Source organism: Callorhinchus milii, unplaced genomic scaffold (genome assembly GCF_018977255.1).
Source record: "Callorhinchus milii isolate IMCB2004 unplaced genomic scaffold, IMCB_Cmil_1.0 Scaffold13, whole genome shotgun sequence".
Taxonomy (NCBI): Eukaryota; Metazoa; Chordata; class Chondrichthyes; order Chimaeriformes; family Callorhinchidae; genus Callorhinchus; species Callorhinchus milii.
Genome location: NW_024704754.1, coordinates 18481156 through 18507343, shown reverse-complemented (window position 1 = coordinate 18507343; position 26188 = coordinate 18481156). Strand labels below are relative to the sequence as shown.

Sequence of the window (26188 nt, the reverse complement as noted above, 5' to 3'; positions counted from 1 at the left end):
CTTTCTTTGATTAGAACATCTGCAAATTTTATGTGGCCCAATTCTTTCCATGATACTGTAACACGAGAAAGTCTATTGTCCTCATGAGCCGCCTCCTTACAAATAGTGAATCGTCGTAAGGCATTGCGTTGGGCTGCTGATAACAACAAGAACAACAACGTCAAAATTACATTTGTGTAGCGCTGGACAGTCAGAGTTTCGGACCCGAGCTGGGGGTCGGGGTTGGGGAGGGTGGAAGGGAAGTGGAGGGTGGGGGGTTGGGGAGGGGGGGGAACAGGGTGGTCGAAAGCACGGACGAAGAGGAGGGTCTTGAGATGGGTCTTGAATGAGGCGAGGGAGGGGGCGAGGCGGGGGGACTGCGGGATATTCTGATAAACGCCAAAGAATGAAATGCTCTCGTTCGACGCTGCAAAATAAGTTGGAATGCAAAGTGCGGCACAGCTATTTATCCAAGCAGGGTTTCGCAGATACTAGCACGAGTTAGAGAGGTGGTCGGCGAGGATGAGACACAGCGCGCCGAATGGTGGCAGAGTTAGGGAATTTTAAAATGAGTGAAACAAAAATCTGTGCCGCCAACAAGTCTTACGCATTAACCATGTGAGGCGCAGCGCAGCTATTCTTTGTTTCCATGTACAAATTGAAAATTGTTTTATGGCACATTGTAAACCTTTTAACAATGAAATAATGGAATCAGAAGTTTCCAAACAGCATGGATGAGGGGGAGGGTGGCGGGGGAGGGGGTGGAGTGGGGGGGAGGGGGGTTGAGGGAATAGGGTAGAGAAATGGTCTCCACCTGTTGATTGTTTGTCTCGGGAATAGAGTGGAAGAATGGAAATATTGGTTTTAGTGATTTTTCCATCATTTCCCGTTCAACATTGTCTCATTGCGTCAGAAATTCACCAATTAAGTCAATAGTTCTGTGATAGGTAAATTCAACTTGAAACTGGGGGTAACTTTCCTTCATCATTTCAACGTTTTATGATGTGTAGTATTGAAATGAATATCTTTCCTGAATTGTGAAGCACATTGTTGTTGTTTGAAATAACTATTTCATGTTTGAGTTAAGATCACAGGCTAGGGCGGTATTTCCAGAAGTAACAATGTACTAACCCGGTTTATCTGAAGATTAAAGGTTAGCGCTCAGGAGGTACATTATTGCATAGATTTATGATTCACATTTTAGCCACAGGTCAATCCAAAATCTACTGGTAAATTGTACCAGTGTTTCATATAGCACAATATCTCAATCACTCAAGGCTTTAACGATATGCTTTTCAATTTCCAATCTTTATTCGCTTCTAAAATAAATATGATGGGGGTTAAGACTTTTTTTAAGCCATTTTGTCCTTTCTTGGTCCCTTCAAGCAGAGGGCATTTCCGGAATTATTTGGACATTCATATCCACATGCTTTAAAATGATCACATGGTTCAAAGCGAGAAATTAAACTGTTCTTTTTGCCCTACTCCATTGATGATTATAATTTTACTGACTCGATATATTTAATATAGCATTTATCATGTGCAATGATTGTGTGTCAGCTGTGCTGAAAGGGTAGAGACGATTCTATAGTTAAACAAATATCTCCTCTGTATATATCCATGCTATTTAATACATTGCGACACTTGTCAGGTCCAGTATATAGTTTTCAGATAAATTAATAATTAATATAATTGGTCGCTTGAGTAGAAAATGTGAAACTATTTGTAATGGACAGTGTAGCAACGCAAAATGACACAATGCATTATATCGGTAAAACAAATATCTAAACTTTGCAAGTATACTTGACCTCAGATATAATTTCATAAAGTTGTACAACACTGAATAACATAATGTACACGAATTACATATCATCTACGGTGGCATATCTACGGTGTCACATCGGCCCGAAATTCTGTTCTGCAGATTTGAGCCAAACATCTTGTCAATAAAAATTGCACCTGATCAATGAATCAACGATGGGGGCAGTGGAATTGAAATTGAAATGAAAACGGATTGCATAGATTGGAATTATTTTGAATAAAAAAATACATACCAACTGAAGAAAATTCCAGGATTTTCATTAATGTACCGTACTGCAACGTCACGGCAGCAACAAATTTATATTAATGGGGCGTGTTCTACGGCTGGAAGACGTCTGAAAGCTCTGGGGCAAGACGCCCCGATATGTTTCAGGCAGATGGATCTATCGGAGTGTACATTGAGATACACCTCAGAACGTGGTTTAATATTAAGTGAAAAAGAGGATTTAACTCGCGCAACAGTCAAGTGTTTGTTTTGCATTTGTTATGTACCCACGAGCCACTGTTCGATATTCTGGATTTAAATGAATAAATAAGACCAACATTTTAGAATCTTAAGTGGCGTCTATTATCATCAGACGAGGATCGAAGACTTAGGTTGTATTGCAATATTTCGACACCAGATAATATTAGAAATCTTAAAGATAAAATTTGTGGATTAAATTTCGCGATTCAGCAACAAAAAGCGCTTCTCGGGATACAATATATTTTGGAAATGAAAGTAATAAAAAAAAGTACGCCTCTAGATGTAATATTATGCCTTGGCAATGATTATATCACAGCACAAACTTGCACCGTTCGTTTTTGAAGGATAATTTGTTTAAGAGAGTGCTAGATATTACAATGCCAAATACTATATGTTTAATGTTCGTATTCTGATCGGGCCACAGCTGGTGGGAATATTTACTATTAAATTTCTGACGAATTAGATCTCAATACCTTTGCTTGTCATATTGCATTAACTATTTCAGGTTAGATTTTATACCGTTTTCTGCTGGTAGCTGCATAATTATATCTGAGTCGAGGTGGGAATGATTCGGTGCAAATATAAAAAATGTGTTCTCATTTGTAAATTGAAATAATTCTGAACAACTTCACTGACAGAACATTGCTCACCGGATCAACCTGTCACTGACCTTAAAATTCACTAAACTGATGCGTTTCAACTTGAACACAGAATCGGGTAACATTAACCGTGAAACTATTTGGAGGTGTTACCATGCAACAAGTATTGATCTATCTTCCTTTTAAACACCCTGGTCCAATCTTAACCTTCTGGTGTATCCTTTATGTGAAGATGTGTCTTCTGATCTTATTACATAACCTCGCTAAAACGTTAACACAATGTCCTATTATTTTAGATCCCTCCATTGGAGTGAAGTGTCGTCAATATCTAGTTTGCCTATCTCTCTTTATTTGAAAAAAAACTTCAATACGATTATCCTTTTCTGATCCACAATTTTGCTAGGCAGTGCATGAAGGGGTCTGTGGCAATGCGGGGGTGGGTGTGGGGGGGGTGGGGGGGGTGTGGCCTTTGACAGCAGAGTGGAGGTGGTGTAATGGCATTGTAGGGCGCCTCTGGCAGTGCAAGGGAGGTCTGTGGCAGTGAGTGGTGTGTGTATGGGGGGTGGGGGGAGGAGGGGTGGGTGTGGGGGCGGGGGGGGGGGGGGAGCGTGCCTGTGTCTATTATTCTATTCCATTCAATCTCGGGAAGTTATTCCACTTGTATCTAAACATTTATTCATGACAAGTAATAATATGGGGGAATCTTCAGTTAACACTCTGCCAAGCCAGTGAGCAACCTTCTAAGGTGGGGGAGCTCAAAACCGGAAACAGTACTCCATGTCAGACTCCACACAACTTGTTACAGCACATCCTTGCTTTTATATTCCTCAATATAGAGCCCAGAGCCCTCCCAGTTATTTAACTGCATCACATTTTTGATAAATGACGTAAGGAAATTAATAATAGAAATATGAATTCATCAATTAAAATTGCACAACATTAAGTGTAAATAGTAGTACTCTATTCAAAAGAGGCAGTATTGCTTTAAGAAGAGTTGATTTGATTATTGGTCAGTCGCTTTGTGTCACTAACGACCAATCAGGTGAAGAAATATGGCCTGCGATCCCTTATCACTCCCCCTTTCCATCGCCACCCTCTGCGCAGAATCAGTGCTCATTATTATTCCAGGTTTTCCATTCAACTCTGAGGAAGGGCCTCCACCTAAGGAGATTTGTACAATTATTTCTAGCGACTATGACCAAAACAGCTCGGCCTTGCATTATTCTGGAAGAGGAAGGTAATGAACCACAACGTTATTGATACACAAGTAATCATCGTGCCCTTTTATCGGCGCTTCTTGTTTAGGACTTTGTTCCAGAAATGTCTGGCTCGAAAGATCAACGGGTGTCACGATGGCAAACCCTGTGTTTAATACTCGTCTACGTTGCGGATTGTGTTTGTGGAGACATCCGTTATTCGATTCCCGAAGAATTAGACCGTGGGGCCTTTGTGGGAAATATCGCGAAAGATTTGGGATTGAACGTGAAAGGGCTGATCGCTCGCAGGTTCCGGATTGTCGCCGACCACGGGAAGCAATACCTGGATGTGAATGTAGAAAAGGGGACGTTGTTCGTGAGTGAGAAAATAGACCGGGAGCGGCTCTGTGAACAAAGCCTCGCAAAGTGTGTGTTGAAGATGGAGGCCGTGGTTGAAAATCCCCTCAATCTATACCGTGTTGAGGTTGAGATTGTGGACGTGAATGACAACTCGCCGGCATTTCAAGGCAGCGAGTTTCGGTTAGAAATCTCGGAAACGGCTTCACCGGGAGCTCGCTTTAGGCTCCAGAAAGCGCACGACCCGGACTCAGGGACCAACCGAGTCCGCGCCTATCAACTTAGCGACAATGAGCACTTCTATTTGGAGCTACAGACTGATAGCGAACAGAGTGTCATCCCGGAGTTAGTCCTTCAACAGCCGTTGGACAGAGAGGAACAGCAGATTCATCAATTGACGCTCACTGCAGTTGATGGAGGGATCCCAGAAAGATCCGGGAGCACCCGAATCGTTATCAGCGTCTTTGATGTCAACGACAACGCGCCTGTTTTCGATCGGAGCGTCTATCAGGTCACCACAGCAGAAAACGTGCCGAAAGGCTATTTAATAGTGAAAGTGAATGCAAGAGACGTGGATGAAGGCCCAAACGGTCAGGTAATCTATTCCTTTGGCGATTACACGGCCGATAGAGTGCGTAAACTGTTCAATTTGGACTCTCAAACCGGAGCGATCACTGTAACTGGCGCAATAGACTTTGAACAAGCCGAGGATTACGACATTTCAGTGCAAGCTAAAGACATGGGTCTATTTTCGGAGCCAGTGTACAGTAAAGTTCTGGTAAAGATCACTGATGTTAATGATAACACTCCCGGAGATATTGCTAAACTCGCTTTCCGATCCTATCCAAGAGGACGCGCCTATAGGAACTGTAGTCGCTCTTTTGAAAGTAACAGACAGAGATTCTGAAGAGAGAGGGAATGTTTATTGTCACATTACCCCAAACATCCCCTTTAAGCTTGAAAGCTCTTTTAATAACTATTACACAGTGGTTATCAATGGTCCCCTTGATCGGGAAAAGGTGGCCGACTACAATGTCACCATAATATGCAGGGATGGCGGATTCCCTCCTCTGTCCGCCAACCAAACCATCGGGGTTCAGGTTTCCGATACAAACGATAACGCGCCACGCTTTACGCAGCCAGTGTTTACCATGTACGTGATGGAAAACAACGCCGTCGATACATCCATTGGCTCGGTATCCGCTTGCGACCCAGATTTCAGTGAGAATGGCAAGCTGTCGTACTCTATTCTGGACAGCACCACCCAGGGAATACCTGCGTCCTCACTCGTCCTCCTCCATCCAGACAGTGGAATCATGTCAGCGCAACGCTCCTTTGACTATGAGCGCCTCAAGAATTTTCCCGTCAACATACAAGTCAGAGATGGCGGATCCCCTCCTCTCAGCAGTAACGCCACCGTGAATGTGATCATCAGAGATCAGAATGATAATATCCCGGTCATCGTATCACCTCCCTCAAGCCAACAATTTCCAGCAGAGGAGTCGATGCCTTGGGCCTCTGATCCAGGTTATCTGGTAACTAAAGTTACAGCTACAGATGCAGATTCCGGGGGAAACGCCCAACTCACATACCGCCTTCTTCATCCAACCGATACAAGTCTCTTTACTGTGGCTCCACAAACGGGAGAAATCTGGTCCATCCGAAACTTTGGCAATAAAGATTCTCTCCAGCAGAAGCTTGTGGTCCTGGTCAGGGACAACGGAAAGCCACCCTTATCATCTACAGTCACCATCAACGTGGCAGTGCTAAATGGGGGAACAGAACATCTATCCGATACCACCGTGTTGGGAAACTCGGACCTGTGGACCACTAATTTAAGATTGTATTTAATCATATCTTTTGGCACAATCTCACTTATTTTTCTCGTGGTTATAATTATCCTCGCCATTAAGGTGCATAGGGGTAGGAATGGTACTGGGGATTACAGGAGTTCTTTTGGCACGGTATTCTGCTGTGCGCAAAGAAATTCGCCGCATGGAATTCAAAAGGCGAGTATCAATCTGCAAATGCCACCAAATTACCCGGAGGTGTACGAAAGCGAAGCTTTCGCTCAAACATTACGTCACAGTGTGTGTCCAACCTCAGACTTGCCCATGAATGATTTAATGTTTCTAAAGCTGTACGGGTCTGCTGCCCCTATGATTAATGTCAAGACCGGAACTTGTATGACGGGAGACACTGGGAAGGCATCAAATTCTGCAGCCACTGAATTCCGTGAGGTGAGACCAGAGATATAAAAAACAGCTTAAAGTTTCCCTGAATGTATATACACTATAACGGATTAAACTGACTCTTCTAATTTGACGATTTGACTAAATTACTCAAGCGAAAGTATTCAATTTTAAAGTCACAGACGATCATTGAGAGTTTAGGAATTGCATGATTAGATTATGAATGAAAATGCCACTTTTTGGGTTATTTCAAAATACTTTGAACGTGATCGAATCTATGATTTATCTTCTGTCTTTATAAAATTCAGTACCAGCTGCTGTAAACATGAATTCTATCTGGTGACCAGACGCTGACAGCCCCAAACGATAACTTACCATATGTGTTCCAAATTCAGTCTGTATTGAGTCCAACATAACATCGTTGAAAATATAAGATCTTTTGATTAAAATGTTAACATAAACAGTTTGTTTACGAGAACAAATAAATAAACGGCGGCTTCATTACATTTCATTAGCATCCAGTATTGGATTTTTAAATTTTCCAAACTTTTAGAGAACCGGTCTATTGTTACAATCTGAATGGCTTTAATCCCAGAATCACTTAGTATTATATATTAATTGATCTTGTCTCTGGTTGTTACAATATCCACGAGCTGGCAAACAGTCTCTGAACGTATCCTGCATTGTGCATCGCTGTCCTCAATTATCCATCATCACTGTGGTTGTACTTAAGATGAAATTCAGTCAAAACTAAAATTTGACAGCTCCCAGGAGCAACATACCAGTACTGAATGCAATTCACTACAGTTGCGAGATTTAATTATAATACAATAAACGGAAATAGCTAGAATTGGGTATCTAGTAATTGATGTTTGCAGGTGGCAAGCAGTATTGCCAAAGCAATTGTGCGCTGGTGTTTTACAGCCAAACTTAGGCTTCCAGAAATATTGTTGTTCTTTTTAATTTTCTCATGGTCATTTGTTCCTCTTATTATTTTTCCTCGACTGCTCTGTAAAGCTCATTCGTGATAAAAACTCAAATGTTCACTATACTTCACAGGGGTTCAGTCAAAGTTGTGTAAGTTTCAAGGCTGAAGTGGATAGATTTTTCTTAGGTGAGGGTATCAAGGGATGGAGAAAATGCGGGTAAATTGAGCTGAGGTCCAGAACAACCATGATCTAATAAAATGGCGGAACAGGTTTGAGGGACTGAAAGACCTATTCCTATGTTCCTAATCTGACGCACAAATTGTAGTTAAGACGTCGCTTTGATATTCCAACCAGAGTGATAACCTACACATATTTACATTTCGGTACACTGCGAAACATTAATTTTGTTTCAGGATAGGAATCTGAGTTTCGGGGCAATTTCGGCAAATAAATTATATTAATCCCTTTTTCTCCATTGCAAAAAGATTCATTTTACGTTCCTTTACGCCCACGAACTAAAAAAAAGTTGAAAAATAAAAACAAAAAGGATCATTTCACCGAACAAACAACAATATAACCAGAGTACCAATTTAGCTGAAGCTGGACAATGTCGCTTTAAGAAACGCTGCGTGTTGTTATTGGGCCAAACACTTCGTGTCACTGTGCACCAATGAGGTCCTGAGTTGGGTCCCCAGACTCATCCCATCCCGACCCAGACCGAATACTGTGAACATCAGATTGCAACCAGGACGCTATTGGTTTTTTTTTACACACGGTGGACGGATTGACCTGTATGTTCCTGAAAACAGAGTCAGCGATTAGAACAAGGGTCTCTCATGTCGAGTTCGTTTTATTCACTGAATAATGGAAATATGACAGGTTACATATAACACTGACAATTATCCAACTGTATAGCTCGCCTTGGTTAAAATATTTACCTTGCTTTTTGGCGATGGAAACGGAGCACCGGAAACGACTTTGGATGGTAAAATGGCAAGTGTTGCCTTCATTCTTCTCACTTGTGAGGATCCTGGTTGGCGGGCAATTCAACTATTCGATTCCCGAAGAACTGGGAAATGGTTCCTTTGTTGCAAACATCGCTGCCGATTTGGGGCTGGACGTGGCGACACTGTCCAGCCTCAGATTGAGCGCGGTGTCCGGATCCGGAAAGCAATATTTCAGCGTTGACACGGAAACCGGGATTTTATCTGTATATGGACGACTGGATAGAGAGGAGCTGTGCGGACCGATGCACAGCTGTGTTGTACACCTTGATGCGATCGCTCAAAACCCTCTGGAATTGTATCGCGTTGAAGTGGAGATTCTGGACGTGAATGACAATCCGCCCATTTTCCCAAAGAGACAGGTCCGGTTGAACATTCTCGAATCGGCTTTACCTGGGACTCGCTTTCCGCTCGAGTGGGCTCACGATCCGGATGTGGGTCCGAATACGGTGCACATCTACCAGCTCAACAAGCACAAGCACTTCGCTCTGGATGTACAGACACTGGCGGATGGGAATGTTTTCCCGGAATTATTGCTGGAGAAGCCTCTAGATCGGGAGAGGGTTCATGTCCATCAGTTACTGTTGACTGCCATTGATGGTGGGACCCCAGCAAGATCCGGCACCGTTCAAATTATCATCCAAATCCTTGACGTTAATGACAATGTGCCGGTATTTGATCAGTCGGTGTACAAGGTCAGTCTGAGAGAAAACGTCCCATTGGGTACAATGGTAACTAAGTTAAATGCCACCGATTTGGATGAAGGTTCAAACGGTGAAGTGGTTTATTCCTACTCGAGCAGTACAGCAGATAAAGTTCGCATGACTTTCAACCTAGACTCCAAAACGGGGGAGATCAGAGTGAAAGCAAATCTGGATTTTGAAGCAGCCCATTTTTATGAGCTGTACGTGCAAGCAAAGGATTTTCCGGGCTCTGGTCCATCCCAATGTAAAGTTCTCGTGACCATCACTGATGTGAATGATAACGCCCCGAAAGTGATATTGACCTCAGTGACAACAATGGTACCAGAAGATGCACTTCCGGGCGCTACTGTTGGTCTCATCAGTGTCACCGATCGTGACTTGGGGGACAATGGTCAGGTGTGGTGCCAGATCGCCAAAAACGTTCCTTTCAAACTGTTCTCCACTCTGCAGGGCTATTACAAATTGATGACTGATGGCCCATTGGATCGGGAACTGGTCTCTGAATATAACATCACAATCACAGCGTGGGACTTGGGCTCCCCTTCTCTCTCCGCCAACAAAACCATCTTAGTGGAGGTTTCTGACATCAATGACAACGCCCCGAGGTTTGAGAAGTCACCTGAAACAGTCTACTTGATGGAGAACAATGCGATTGGCGCTTTGGTCCACTCAATGAAAGCCATTGATCCCGATTCAAATCAAAATGCTCGATTGACCTATTCCATCCTGGACAATAATGACTCGAAAGAATCCCCCATCTTCAAGTTGGTTTCCATTAATTCAGTGACTGGTGACGTTTACGCGCAACATTCGTTTGACTACGAACACGTGAAAAGTCTTGAATTCCATGTTCACGTCCAAGATGGCGGGTCACCAGCCCTCAGCAGCAACGTGTCCGTGGATTTAATTATCTTGGATCAGAACGACAATTCCCCAGTGATAGTATCACCTTGGCCAAATACAGGATCAACCTTTGTTGAAGAAACGTTGCCAAGGTCGGCTGACCCTGGTTACATGGTGTCCAAAGTGAGTGCGGTTGACTCGGATTCCCATGAAAACGCACGGCTCACCTATCGCCTGCTTCGGAGAACGGATGCGACTCTGTTCACCGTGTCTCCCGAGACCGGCGAAATCTGGACAATTCGGCGATTCAATGCCAAAGATTCATCCAAACTGATGCTGGGCATTCTGGTGACTGATCACGGGAAACCTGCCCTCTCTACCACACTGACAATCTCTGTCACAGTGTTGGACAGTGCTGCAGACACCCTATCTGGCGCAAGCAGCTCGATTGGATATTTCGATTTTTCCACTGATACAATTTTGAGTTTAATTATGTGGCTGGGATCGATTTCTCTTGTTCTCCTGCTGGCTATTATTGTCCTGGTTTTCACTGTGTGGCGCAACCCTGGCTGTTGTTCCTCTGGTAAATGTTGTCCTCCCAAATTGACATATTCAATATCCGTAACTCAAGCTCAACTCCCTCACCAGTCAACCAATGGTCACGCATCATCCCTTCAGCTCGATAACTCTGTGGCCAGTCAAACTCCTTATGACAAGTGTTCGAATTCGGATTTATCCAGTAGTGATTTTCTTTTCCTCAAGATGCACAGCCCTGTTGTACCGTGGATCAATATCGAGAACGATACGTCTGCAGCATCAGAAAGTGTTCAGCAGTTCAGTACCGAAAATGCTTTGCCAGCGCCGGAAATCAATCAGGTGAGGTGAACTGGAGTAAGCTATAATTTTCACTAGCCATTTATGAATGATAGTGCAAATAAATAACAACGACTTATACTTCTTCAAATAGCAAAGAATCAAAGCACCCTTCTGTCTACTGTAATTTCGTGAAGGTACGATAACAAATATCCACATCAGAAACGTATTATTTGTAAATCTATTTAATCTAATTTTTAATTTATTCTTATTAGTTACAATTAAACGCAAAGCAAGAAATGTGTTCTGTGAACCAACACTTTCTGTATTTTGAGGAGAGGTGAAGGTGTCCATTTGAGTTATATTATTGGATATAATGGAGAAACAGGTAGTTTCCTGAGTTCCTGAAACTATTCTTGGTCAGTCTAGTTGGATTTGTGTTCTTCAGCATGAATGTTCGTACTTGAATGTTTGGTCTTGTAGAATCACGATACATTCATTTGCTTTCTTCGAATACAATTCAAGACAATAGCTAAATGTGGTGAATAAACGCAGGCAGTCTCCAACATTATTGCAATAGATAATCGATGCTATTGAATGGGTGATTGGCTGCTATTATTACCAACAGCGTCTTCACTCTGTTTGTTTCAATTTAAACTACCTTTACCTTCCAGCACCGTTACCCAGTAGTGCTTTGGTTTGTGGGAAGTTGTGTAATATGGATAGTTCTAAAATTTAGTAGCCTTGAATATTATAGTAACCACGTGACTCTCATTACCGTTTCTAGGCTTTGGCTCTGAATTGTAGGTATATTCGTGATTTCATATGATTATCATTCCGATGCATGAAAAATATGTGCTCACAAATGGCATCTTGCTTCTATATATACCGAATGGGCTTTATATTAAACAGCTAATATTTGCAGAATATCGATTGGAAACTTGACCCTTTTAGCACCAACAGACAGTACCGTTTATCTCGAAACTTATGTAAAGCACCGCAAACCATGACCAAAAATCCTCTCGGACTGAATGCTCTGAAGTATAAGTACTTATTCTGGAGGAGTGTGCTCACATTTTCCCGAGGATTAATTATTTAATGGCTGCGATAAGTCATTCCTACTTAAAGGACATACCTTCGATATTTGTATCAACCTCTCTATGCGTAATCATGGGCAAACTTTCTTTCACGGATGTCTACACAGTATAGAACCCGTACGATACTTGTGGTACATTCAGTAACTGCTCTGTTTTTGTATTGTGTCCCTCAGGTCCTTGCTCAGTGGCCAATACAAAGTCAGAACAGTAGCCCTCAACATTTGCAGAAGTTCCAATAGTGTATGTAATTCGAGGATCATTGAGAAGTTGGGCTCTTGTCACATATCTGGTGAGGTGACCCGATAAGTACACAGTTAAGGTAAACGGATCCTCTTTTTTTACACAAAACACATAAGGAGGGAACCCACAGAGACATTTAGCCACTTTTCCCTTTTCTTCCGGGATCTGGTGAATGCCATCAACAATCATTACATCAACCGTTTGAAAGGTATACCCGTCAGAGCAAGAGCCGTGCAGTCTTCAGCCTTCGGCAGTGACAATGAAAATGAAACGAAAAACCCTTTCGAGGAGGATCCAACCGAATCCTGCATACTAACCGCTACTTGGCATGTCACCAGGATATCTTTCACAAGCATGTGACTTCCTGGTGCAGCAATCAGATTTAAACACGCCCTGAAAATAAGTAGAAAAACTTTTGGGATCACGAGACCCTCCAGAGAGTGTGGATGTATTTTCGAAGCTGTCGATTACCTGTCGATTTAGGCAGTCGGCAAAGCCTGTGCGAGTCTATGTGTACCTTTACGCACCAGTACAGTTCTGTTCGGCACACTGCAGGGAAAAGATCTCAATGCAGCACATGACGTGTTGCCAGACTTCACTGTCCTCTATCACGTAACAACCATAACTATAACAACGTCAGAATAATCAGAACAGCTGTAATTCTTCGCAGCTGAGAGCGGCGTTGTGATCTGTGGAAGGATTCCAAATAATTCCAAAAGAATTCAAAATGCATATTAAGAGCGAAGCTTGCCATGCTGATTCTTCTGTCTGTGGCTCGATCTCCTACACAATATTGTTGTTCTACGGCATTTTGTCTCTCTTGTTTTTACATAATTGTGGTCATTACTACATGCAAAAGACTGTGTAATATATGCGACTTGTTTGCCCGTTGGAACTGTACACCTTTTTTTTGTGATTGATTTGTTTTCCATAACTTTTTTTTTCTCTTGGATTGTAAATATTCTACTAAATGTATCCCTGCTTGAATGCGATTTCTGGTTCGCCAGAGACCAAGTTTATAAATAAACCTTTGGAAATTTATTTGGCTGTTGCTGTGTTTTGCAATTTGTGTTATCTTAGAACCAAACCATAAATATTTACTGTTGAAGCTAAATGCTATCTGTAGCCGTACTACTAATTGTTGCTGCACTTAACATCAATGGCATGTGCTTATTTTGATCGGACACTCTCATGGTCGATTTAACAAACCCACCCAATGGCGCTTTGGGGGAACTGCCAATGGTAAACCGACCTCAAGAATAACTATTTCTACCCCTTTCTCGGTTATTCACCACATTTGGAGATTGTCCGAGTTGAATGTCAGTCAGGGAGGAAATCAGGGAGGAAACAGCATACAACACAGGAGAAATTATTCCATTTCGATTCCATCGATTAAAGATCAGACATAATTATGTTCATATATTTATTTTTCTTTGCAGCTCATTGTCTAATGACGTATTGAAACACATCTATGTCCTTGTTTTCTATTATTCCGTTTGAGAACTTAACCTTGCTGGGTTCGAATCCGTAATCTCCCCCCATGAAAAAAAATAATTTTACAAGCTCTTTTAAGTGTACAACCGCAAATGTAGACCGGGCGCAGAGCTTTGCGAAGACTATCCAGCTTTAAGGGAAGTGGTTTCTTTTGATTGGTTCAGCATCCACCAGTGAGCGCTGTGAACGGTTTGTGGTGATCCACACTGCCCCCTTTTCTTCACTCACTTCCTGTGTGCAAACCAGAATGGAGTCTGCGTAACCTTATGTTCGATACCGCAGCTGTGGTGGGTGCTAAATGCTGGGAATATGAACATATATTATTATTATAACAGCGGCTCCAAATACCGCAAACGTAGTTTGCTCTCAGGACGCCATTCCACTGGAAACTAACGAATGCAAATCGACTTTATTCCTTGGATTTACAGAACAATACAGCGGGTCCGGCTTCGCAACTGATTAAAGGGGTTGGACGGTGGCGATGGTCTATTTTCACAGGTATCCGTCGTTTATCTGGCTATTGCAATTTATTCTCTTGCCGTGGGACCCAGCGATCGCACAGGTTCGTTACTCTATTCCCGAAGAGCTGCAAAGCGGGGCCTTTGTTGGGAATATCGCACGCGATTTGAGGTTAGATGTGAGGCAGCTCTCGGCTCGCGGTCTGCGGATGGTCTCGGGTTCCCAGCAGCAGAATCTGGAGGTGAATTTAGACGATGGGAATTTGCTGATCAAGGAAAAAATCGACAGGGAACAGGTCTGCGGGCCGAGTGTCGCTTGTGTTCTGTCTTTCGAGGCCGTGCTCCACAACCCCCTGAATTTATACCATGTAGAAGTGGAGATTTTGGATGTAAATGACAACGCGCCCAGTTTCCAAAACAGCCAGTCTCGCTTAGAAATCTCTGAGGCGGCGGCACCAGGAACTAGCTTTCAGCTCGAGTCTGCCTATGATCCAGATGTTGGAAGCAACTCCATACAGAGCTACCAACTGGTTTTGAATGATTTCTTCACTCTCGATGTGCAGACGCGCAGCGGAGATGAGAGTGTGCCTGTGCTGGTGCTGGAGAATGCGCTAGACCGAGAAAAGCAACCCATTCACAGGTTAGTGTTGATCGCCAAGGATGGAGGGGTCCCTCAGAGATCCGCCACCGCTGAAATTGTCATTGTGGTACAAGATGCCAATGACAACTCGCCTGTTTTCCCCCAGTCCCTCTACAGGCTCAGCCTGGCAGAGAACATACCGAGAGGAACATTGGTCATCCAACTTAACGCCTCAGATTTAGACGACGGTTCTAATGGGGAGATAATTTACTCTTTCAGCAAACTCACAAACATCAGGGACCGTGAGGTGTTCGATTTAGATCCCAAAAGTGGTGAAATCAGAGTAAAAGGCGCTCTGGATTTTGAAGAGAGCAGCGCTTTTAAGATTTACGTAGAAGCAACGGATAAGGGACCCAACGCGATACCGGCGCTCTGCGATGTGCTGGTGGATGTTACAGACGTGAACGATAACTCGCCGGAGGTGACCCTGACCTCTTTGTCCAGTCCAGTGAGCGAAGCCGCTCCGCCGGGGACTGTGGTGGCGTTGATCAGCGCAACAGATAATGATTCGGGAGAAAATGGACAGGTGCAATGCAAAATAGCCCATCGCCTTCCCTTTAAACTGGACTCCTCCTTACGGAACTATTACAGGTTACTCACTGGGCAGCCGTTAGATCGGGAAAACAGCTCCAGGTATGAAGTTACAGTCTTGTGCAGCGACAGTGGTTCCCCTCCTCTCACCTCCAAGAAAAACATCCGGGTGGAGGTTTCTGATGTGAACGACAACGCGCCACGATTTGCGCAGCATTCGTACACAGCGCGTGTGACCGAGAACAATGTTGTTGGCGCTTCTATCTATTCTGTGACCGCTTCTGATCCGGACGTGAACCAGAATGCGCGTTTGTCTTACTCCATCTTAGAGAAACGGGTTGAGGGAGAGTCTGTATCTTCATATGTTCGTATTAACTCCGAAACCGGGGTCGTAGCTGCTCAGAGATCTTTTGACTACGAGCAACTCAAAAGCTTTCAGTTTCACGTTCAAGCGCGGGACAATGGAAAGCCACCACTTGCCAGCAACGTGTCAGTGGATATCATTATCCTGGACCAGAATGATAACTCCCCAGTGATCGTGTCCCCATTACCCGAGTATGGCTCAACAGCAACTGAAACCGTTTCCCGCTTGGCTGAGCCAGGCTATTTGGTTGCCAAGATCTCGGCCATTGATGCTGACACTGGACAAAACGGGCGCCTGTCTTACCAGATTCTCCAAGCGACTGACCCTGGGCTTTTTACCATTTCACCTGACACAGGAGAGATCTGGACAATCAGACGTGTTGTGGGCAAAGATCCTACTCAACAACGGTTGGTCATAGGAGTAAAAGACAATGGGTCACCCTCGCTGTCAGCCACAATGACCATCATCTTATCCATATCAGGCAGCGATATAGAAATGCTTTCACATAACAGTGGTTTACCTGACGATCTGGGCTTTCCTTCTGACATCAACCTTTACTTGGTTGTATGTTTAGCTATCACCTCATGCATATTTCTTGTGGTGTTGATTATCCTGGCTGTTAAGGTCCACAGAAACAGAAATGGTCTGGGAAATAACTACTCTCTTCGCACGTGTTGTTGCTTTCAAACTAGTAACTCGCTGAATGGGATTCAGAGAGCCAGTAGGAATATTCAGATACCTCCCAATTATGTGGAAGTATTTGGTGGGGATCCACTTTCTCAAAGTTTCCGTTATGAGACCTGTTCAACGTCGGGGTCGGTCAAGAGAGACTTCATGTTCTCCAGTGTGCGCGATCCATCCCATTGCAGGGATAATGTCACGAAGGAAGCCGATGCCAAAGAGGAATATCTACAGGCATCAAATCACAGAAACATTGTAAACAGCGAGGTGAGGATTCTCTCAATGTCTCCATGTATTTGAATTGAATATGTGGATAACAAACGGACAAACAGCGAGACAAACAGACAGACAGACAGACAGACAGACAGACAGACAGACAGACAGACAGAGAGACAGACAGACAGACAGACAGACAGACAGACTGAAGGGCATTTAGACTGACAGACCGACATACACACAGACACATAATCGGGGAGTCCCATATGAATAAACATGAGAGAACATGAGAGTTCTTTTACAATCAAATAACTGTGATGGTCAAAGTAATGTCACCCACCTTCACGTTGCTATATAAGTGCAAATTCACAGTAGCGAGTCACATTGAAGGGAGGGGTGGGGGGCGGGGGAGGGGGGTGGTAGTGGTGTGGAGGAGCATGAATTAAGTTAGGATGACTAATAGCTAGCAAGAATAAGATAAGCAAGCAACAAATAGTGCAGGACTTTAATAGGAATTTGATTAAGTATCGTGTTGTTTGACATTGAAATCATGAATACAGGAGGATTCCTAACCCTAACCCTACTGACCCTGGGCGAGTTGTTGACACGTGACACTCAGGAATTTCTGTTTCCAAAAATAATTATTTAAAAATGGAACAGGATTCAAGGGATAGCAGCGGAAATATTGGGAAAAGCACTGACTTTTTTTTNAGTCTGAACAATGATTTGATTTTTTTAACGCAAAAGATCAGTGCGTACTCATGACAGTACATTGTTGGCCTCTGGAGTTGGTTGAACAGTGAGTGCTTCCTTACACCGAATCGAAACTGATATATGTCACTGGCCTCTTCTATCCTTTCCTCCATTCACGTTTACAAACTGCTCCAATGCATAATTAAAAAAAAAAACACGCTGCGTAAAGTTGTGCCAGGTTTTCTGGACTCATCCATCTGTGACGCTTTCACCAAGCATTTTTGTCAGAAATTTGGTTCGGTCTTAAAACACGGGTGGTGCAAGCGTGCAAGTTGAGCTATAATTAGTAGATGTTTTCTATGTGCATCTCTTTCGTTATTTGATGATTAGAAAATAATCTTGGCAGTTTCCAAGAGAGGCAGGTATCTTTGCTACAATATAGTTGTAATAAATAAGGCGAAATTAAGAAAGTTTCGCTGTAATTCTGAATGGTGGCGGGTGGCGCTAAAATAATTAGGAAGTATTAGTCTAGAAATAAATATAAATCAAGTACGTGCCAACTTGACAACTTTGCTATCCCTCGCGTACTCTAGTTGCTTGACATATTCATTATTTTTTTCTCTAACTGTTTCCTTCTGCATTTAAGTACACGTAGAGGAGAATCACTGAACAGGCAGTTTCTATTGCAAATGGCATTGTTACCACATGCCTTTCAGATTGAGTCTGAGCACCGGAAGCAGCGTTTGGTAACACCTTTCGGCCAAATCCACGGCTGTCTGTGGGAAACTGCTGTGAGCAATTGGCTGCCGCATTTCGTCCACAAAACACACAGTCAATTTACTTTACATTGTATTCAACGACACGATAAAGGCGCTATATGAAATGCAAGGATTATTATTGTTATTTGAATGCACATGGTGATGATCAAAGCAATCAATTAGAACAACGCAGCATTAAATGGGCGCATTATTTTATTGTATTTATTTAGGATACAATTGATCTACTCTAGGTTTATTTATACGTTTATAATAGTCCTGGAAGCCTAGTCAATTGCAGTAAATTCGATACCCACTCACAATTCCAACTCGTTGGAATACAAAATCGAAAAAGTCAAAAGAAAATGTAAAACAGCACATCTTAGCCGTACAACCCTAATTGCACGGCTGACTGCAGAGGGTTTAAAGGGGTTATCCCGCTTTAAGAAATGTGGCGGTCCGATTGGTAGAGTGTGTCAGCGGTGACATCCACCAATAAACGCCTTGGACTGTCACTGGTGATCCACACTGCCCCCTTCACCAGCATCCAACAACGGGAAATCGGAGTACAGGCTGGGCGAGGCTCTGCGAGGACAGGATATGCAAACCGTGGGGGCTTCTGGAGACGCAATGAACATCTATCAGAACAATATTAGCGATTGAGATTATCAAAGAAGGATTGCTTTTAAAGGACTGCACTCGTCCGCCGGTTTCACGAGGATGTAAAGCACCGAATTACCGAACAAGGCGGTGTGTGCTGCTCGAGTGATTACATGTTTGGACGGTGGCGATGGTCTGTGTCAAAAGGTATTGGATGTTTTTCTGGCTATTACATTTTATATTCTTATTCTGGGATTCGGTGACCGCACAGATTCGTTACTCGATTCCGGAAGAGCTCCAAACCGGGGCCTTTGTTGGGAATATCGCCCACGATTTAAGGTTAGACGTAAAGGAGATTTCGGCTCGCGGTCTGCGGATTGTCTCGGGGTCCAAACAGCAGAATTTGGAGGTGAATTTAGACGATGGGAGTTTGTTTATCAAAGAAAAAATCGACAGGGAGCAGCTCTGTGGGCCGAGTGCCGCTTGTGTTCTGTCTTTCGAGGCCGTGCTCCACAACCCCCTGAATTTATACCATGTAGAAGTGGAGATTTTGGATGTAAACGACAACGCGCCCAGTTTCCCAAACAGCCAGTTCCGCCTGGAGATCCCAGAGGCGGCGGCACTAGGAGCTCGCTTCCAGCTCGAGTCTGCCTATGATCCGGATGTCGGTAGCAACTCCCTACAGTCCTACCAACTGGTCTCGAACGATTTCTTTACTCTCGATGTGCAGACGCGCAGCAGGGATGAGAAAGTGCCCGTGTTAGTGCTGGAAAAGGCACTGGATAGAGAAAAGGCATCGACCCACAGGTTAATGTTAATCGCTGAGGATGGAGGCATTCCTCAAAGGTCAGGAACTGTACAAATAATGATTACAGTGGAGGATACTAACGATAACGAGCCGGTTTTCCCTCAGTCGGTATTTACCGTCAGCCTGACGGAGAACGCGCCCAAAGGAACCCTTGTGATGACACTGAACGCCACCGATCTGGATGACGGTTCAAATGGAGAGATAGTTTACTCTTTTAGCCATCTCTCGACTGCTGTGGTGCGAGAAATGTTTGGTTTGGATTCCCAAAGTGGGGAACTCAGAGTGAAAGGGAGTTTGGATTATGAGGAAAATAATCTGTTTGAGATCAATGTGCAAGCAAAGGATAGAGGCCCTTATGCCACTCCCGTTTACTGTGATGTCTTAGTGCACATTCTCGATGTGAATGACAACGCGCCTGAGGTGACCCTGACCTCTTTGTCCAGTCCAGTGCGCGAAGACTCCCTGCCCGGTACAGTCGTGGCTCTGATCAGTGCGACAGACAAAGATTCAGGACAAAATGGACAGATACAGTGTGAGATCGGGAAGGGCGTTCCTTTTAAACTCGACTCGTCCTTGAAAAACTATTACAGATTGCTCACACTGCAGCCGTTGGATCGGGAAGAAGTCTCCAAGTATAATGCCACCGTCACGTGCGCGGATGGAGGTTCCCCGCCTCTCACAACCCATAAGATCATTCAACTGGAGGTTTCAGATATCAACGATAACGTACCACGCTTTTCACAGCCTTTATACACAGCCCAAGTGATGGAGAACAATTTGGTTGGCGCTTCTATATTCTCCGTGACTGCGTTTGACCCGGATTTAAACCAGAACGCCCAACTCTCCTATTCCATCCTGGAGAGTCCCGTTCAGGGCGAGTCGGTGTCCTTGTACGTTCATATCAACTCCAACTCTGGTGTTATAGTGGCCCAGAGATCTTTTGATTACGAGCAACTCAAAAACTTTCAGGTCCAAGTTCAGGCTCAGGACGGTGGAGTGCCTTGGTTAATCAGCAACGTGTCTGTGGATGTCACCATCCTGGACGAGAATGACAACAGCCCAGTGATCGTGTCTCCATTGCCCGAGTATGGCTCAACAGTGACAGAGACTGTATCGCGGTTGGCAGAGCCAGGCTACCTGGTGGCCAAGGTCTCAGCCGTTGACGCTGACACTGGGCAGAATGGGCGTCTGACCTACCAGATCCTCCAGGCGACTGATCCCGGACTATTTACCATTTCACCTGACACAGGAGAAATCTGGACCATCCGCAGTGTTGTGGGCAAAGATGGCAATAAACAAAGGTTGGTCATCGTGGTGAAAGACAATGGATCACCCTCGCTCTCGGCTACAATGACCATCAACTTATCGATGGTGGGAGATGATGCAGAAATGCTCTCTGATATCATCGGGATGCCAGAGGACTCGGGGTTTCCGTCTGATGTAAGCCTTTACTTGGTCGTGTCTTTAGGAATCACCTCGACCGTATTTCTCGTGGTTTTGATTATTCTCGCTGTTAAGGTCCACCGAAACAGACATGGTTTTGGCGCCAATTTTTCTCTCTCCCCTTGCTGCTGTTTTGACGCTAGGAACTCGCTGAATGGAATTCAGAAAGCCAGTAGAAACATCCAGATACCTCCCAACTACGTTGAGGTGTTTGGGGGTGACCCGCTTTCTCAAAGGTTTCGCTATGGGACAGGTTCCACTTTTGATTCAACCAAGAGGGACTTCGTGTTTTCCAACCGCAGGACTGATGGGAGGAGTGAAGCTATTGGAAAAGATAACCGTTGGCAGACATCAACTGACAGAAACACTGTAAATAGCGAGGTGAGGTTGTTCTTAGGACGTGCTCCCGACGTGAAAGGCACTACACAAATGTAATTGCGTTGTCGTTTTTGTTCTACTAATCCCTCGGAGATTAATTTCATTTGGGTTGATAGAAATCTAAATTGAGCTTTCAAGCAATTGAGGACTTTGAGTTTTTTTTCTTTAGGAATTACCTCGACCATATCTCTCGTAGCTTTGATTATTTTTGCTGTTACTGTACACGTTCAGTGTCCTGTATAATTAAATATCTTCAATAGCAACCAATCCAACAGAAATGCACTTTAGCAGAAGTTTAGTTACATGGATGACACTCTAAGGAAATAACCACAGATTTTGTTCATGTGTGGGCTAACCCAAGGGATGAAAGATAAAATCATTTCCTTCGTTAATTCCTGCGAAGTGGTAGGTGACCTTATTGCTGTCTAACTGCAAGTTGTTGTTGTTGCTGTTGTAACATTCCAGGCACTAATATATTATTGTACGCGTTTATATAGCGTACAATAATATCTCTCACATCCATCAAACTATACGGTGCAGGTTTGTAATACAGATGCACAATAAGCTTGAGGACTTCAATCTGTATTTGCCTCCTTGAAACTATAACCATACGTGTGGAATTAGGACCCTCATACGCAGTTAAATTGTCCGGCGCTGTTAGAATTACCTTAACTTCATTAAAGGTCATTTATGGACTACAACACAATCTAATACTCCATCTCCAAACCCCCCTCCCCCCCCCCCCCCCCTCCACACACACACACAACACCCTCCCCGCTCCAGATTTAATCCCAGAAAGTCACAGGAATGATTTGTAACACAGACTTTCCAGCTTGACATGTGTTGCATAATCTGAAGACGGTTATAATGATCGTATTTCCAAATGTTATATACCTCGCAGGTTAACTGATATCAGAAGAAATTATATTGACTTATCCACGAGAAAATAAATATCCACGAGAAAAGAAATAAAGCAATTTTTACGAACATAATTCATCTCCAAATTTTACAAAAAAACAGAATTCCAATCAATTGCATGACTTAAAGGGTCAATAAAGAGAGTGTGGCATTTGTGGGCACGTCACCATAATTTCTGATGAGAGAAACATGGGAGAAAAAGCGTTCTGAGCGTTGTGTATCGATTAGTCTCACTGTATTATATACAAAGCCATTTTACCAACAGCAATTCAGCATCGAGAGAGGCAAATATCTGAAGCAGTGAACAGAATTGCTCTGTTGCATTTTCGATTGCACAACCGTAAATGCCATTTTACGCAAACGTTTCGTGGGTCGTTCCAGCTTTAAAAACTGGTCGAGTTTTGATTGGTTGAACGCGAGGCTCCATCTGTTAACCAGTCAAAGGCCCGAAAGGAGCTGGAGATCCTGCCCGCCCTCTCGCTCGCCCATCCACCATTACGTGCAACCAGATAAGGCATACACATGCATCAGCGAGCAGTGTGATGCGAATAAGGTTTGCTACGTGTGTCCAGGTCCGATTTTAGCGAAAGGAAGACTCCACGGGAATTATCGCAAGGTTTATTGAAGAAGAATACAGGTATACTATCGCATTTTTAGCGTCTCCTTTCGACTAACGAGAGGTGTGTACGTATTCCCAGCAATCATTGAACGGAGCCGTGCCGCGCTGAGCCGAAACAGTTGGGATGCTTTGTACTGGAAATGGGATTTTACGACATAAATTGGCCGTTGAAATGGCAACTGCTGTGCTGTTTGTTCCTTTGCTGGAATCTGGCGTCTGGGTCCATTTTTTATTCAGTGCCTGAAGGACTACAGCCGGGCGCCTTTGTTGGGAATATCGCGCAAGATTTGGGTTTAGATGCGAAACAGTTCTCGGCTCGGAGTTTCCGGATCTTGCCCGGTCCCGGGAAGCAGTATTTGGATGTGAATTTAGACAATGGGATTTTGTTGGTGAAGGAAAAAATTGACCGGGAAGGGCTTTGTGGTGCGAGCCCGACTTGTGCGTTGTCCTTCGAGGCTGTGATCGAGAACCCCTTCAACCTGTACGACATTGAAGTGGAGATTGTGGATGTGAACGACAATGCTCCCCGTTTTCCCAAGAGCCAGTTCCGCCTTGAAATCTCAGAGCTGGCTGCTCCCGGAGCTCGCTTCCCCCTGGAGGGTGCCCAGGACTCGGACGTTGGGACTAACTCTGTGCAAACCTACCAGCTGGTGGCAAATGAATATTTCTCCTTAAACGTTCAGGGTGAGAGTGGGGATGTGAAGTTACCGGTTCTGGTGTTGGAAAGGCGCCTGGACAGAGAACAACAACCGACCCACAGATTAGTCCTAATCGCGGAGGACGGAGGGACACCAGAAAGATCAGGCACGGCTGAGATACTGATCATCGTGCAGGATGCTAACGACAACGCGCCTGTTTTCACCGAGTCAGTTTATCGAGTCAGCCTGCCCGAAAACACCCCGAGAGGAACCGTGGTAATTAAACTGAATGCCACAGATTTGGATGATGGGAATAATGGACAGATAGTTTACGGCTTCAGCAGTCACACATCTGCTAAAGTGCGTGAATTATTTAACATAGATTCCAAAACCGGTGTAATCAGCGTTAAAGGTAATTTGGACTATGAAGAAAACGGTGTTTTTAAGATTAATATAGAAGCGAAGGATAAGGGACCAAATGCAATCCCTGCCTATTGTAATGTGTTGGTGAATATTATTGATGTGAATGATAATTCCCCTGAGGTGACAATGAACTCCTTGTTCAGTCCAGTTCGTGAAGACTCACTGCCCGGGACTGTCGTGGCTTTGATCAGTGCAGGAGACAAAGACTCTGGAGAGTATGGACAGGTGCAATGCCAAATCCCGCATAACCTTCCCTTTAAACTGGATTTATCCTCAAGGAAGTATTTCAGATTGCTCACTCAGGGCACACTGGATCGCGAGACAGCCTCGGAGTACGATATTACAGTGGTGTGCAGTGACAGGGGAACCCCACCTCTCACATCCAACCTAACTATCCGAGTGGAGTTGTCAGACATAAATGACAACGCACCGAGGTTTGCGCAGCCTTTGTACAGAGAGCACGTGATGGAGAACAACGCTGTTGGGACTTCTATGTTCTCAGTGTCAGCCTTTGATCCGGATTCAAGTCAGAACTCTCGAATTACTTACTCGATTCTGGAGAGTCAGATTCAGGGCCAGTCAGTGTCCAGTTACGTCTCTATTAATTCTGACAATGGCATCGTATTTTCTCAGAGATCGTTCGATTACGAGCAACTCAAAAACTTTCAGATCCAAGTTCAAGCACAGGACAACGGTGAGCAGCCACTCATCAGCAACGTGTCTGTGGATGTCACCATCGTGGACCAGAATGATAACTCTCCAGTGATCGTGTCTCCATTGCCCGAGTTTGGCTCAACAGTGACAGAGACTGTCTCGAGGTTGGCAGAGCCAGGCTACCTGGTGGCCAAGGTCTCAGCCACTGACGCTGACACTGGGCAGAATGGGCGTCTGTCTTACCAGATTGTCCAGGCGACTGACCCTGGGCTTTTCACCATTTCGCCTGACACAGGAGAAATCTGGACTATCCGTAGTGTTGTGGATAAAGATGCTAAGAAGCAAAGGCTGGTCATTGTGGTGAAGGACAATGGATCCCCTTCACTGTCAGCCACAGTGACTATTATCTTGTCAGTGATAGGTGGCGATGCAGAAATGCTCTCGGACATGAATGGTTTGTCTGAGGACACGGGGTTCCCTTCCCATATAAGCTTTTATTTAGTAATTTCCTTAGGGATAAGTTCGTCCGTATTTCTTATAGTTTTAATACTGCTCGCTATTAAGGTCCACAAGAACAGAAATGGCTTTGGTCACTCTAATTATTGCCTGGGCATGTGCTCTTGCTTTGAAGCAAGGAACTCCCTCAATGGAATCCAAAGAGCCAGCAGGAATATTCAGATACCCCCTAACTACGTTGAAGTATTTGGGGGCGATCCACTTTCCCAAAGTTTCCGTTATGGATCATATTCAACGTCAGGTTCGACCAAGACAGACTTGATGTTTCCCAACAGGTGCAGCTCACCCACACACAGGGATAATGCCAGGAGTGGAGGTATTGTGAAAGAAGGGAATTCACGATCAACACATTATACCAACACTGTAACTGGTGAGGTGAGACGCTTCTCAAATTAACCCTTAAGGGTTTTGTTTGGATGTACTAAATTTCATTGATACTGATGGTAATATTGAAGAGATAAAAAAGTTTTTAATTAGCCATGTGATTTGCTGTTGATTTTCCTAGATCAGCATTCCTTGAACAGTCCTACAATGCCCCGTAATTGTGCCCATAGTTTCTTTCACATTCATTTGATTTTTGTCAGGGTTAAGGAGCAAGGGTGGGTAATTGGAGTTGAGGCACAGACCAGCCACGATCTAAGAGAATGGAGGAACAGGCTTGAGGTGTGAATGGCCTACTCATGATCCTATGTTTTTACTTAATGATTTCAGTTGTAAAAGTGTTTTGTCCTCATAAACGCACCCTTACTGATGTTTGCCATAGTGCATTCCACTGTTACACATAAAACAACGTGCTGTAAAGCAAGAGAGCACTGACACATGTTTATCAGGAACAATGTGAAAATATGCCTAAATGCCATATCCTTACTAAGCATACTTAATTCTTACTTAGTTTAGTGTGATATATGTGCAGAATATATTATATTGTTTTTACAAATCAACTGAGAGGAATAAGAACCCTCACAATGTTCAGATCTGTTGGGTTGGTAACGCTCGGTCTTAGTGTCAAGAGATTTTGAGTTCTTAAATTAGGTTGATCATTTCCTTGAATTTAATTTTATTTCACTAATAAATACATTCAACTGACATTGCTACATGTGTTAGTCTGGGGAAAATAAT

At 43.9% G+C, this 26188-nt stretch overlaps 3 protein-coding genes and 1 pseudogene across 3 annotated transcripts; all 4 read left to right on the top strand.

The window, feature by feature from the left end:
- The first annotated feature begins 4185 nt into the window (after positions 1 to 4185).
- Positions 4186 to 6676, top strand: LOC121850058 (protocadherin alpha-C2-like). The gene is made up of 2 exons (XM_042340093.1): positions 4186 to 5305; positions 5406 to 6676. The coding sequence occupies exons 1-2, from the start codon at positions 4186 to 4188 to the stop codon at positions 6674 to 6676; spliced, it is 2391 nt and encodes a 796-aa protein (XP_042196027.1).
- Positions 6677 to 8491: 1815 nt separating this feature from the next.
- On the top strand, positions 8492 to 12239 carry LOC121850057 (protocadherin-10-like). Its single transcript, XM_042340092.1, has 2 exons — positions 8492 to 10966; positions 12174 to 12239. Exons 1-2 carry the CDS (start codon positions 8492 to 8494, stop codon positions 12237 to 12239), a joined length of 2541 nt encoding a protein of 846 aa, XP_042196026.1.
- A 1976-nt stretch (positions 12240 to 14215) lies between these two features.
- LOC121850056 (protocadherin-10-like) lies at positions 14216 to 16708 on the top strand. Its single transcript, XM_042340091.1, has one exon. It carries the CDS (start codon positions 14216 to 14218, stop codon positions 16706 to 16708), a length of 2493 nt encoding a protein of 830 aa, XP_042196025.1.
- A 2154-nt stretch (positions 16709 to 18862) lies between these two features.
- Positions 18863 to 25589, top strand: LOC103184163 (annotated as a pseudogene).
- The last annotated feature ends 599 nt before the right edge of the window (positions 25590 to 26188 follow it).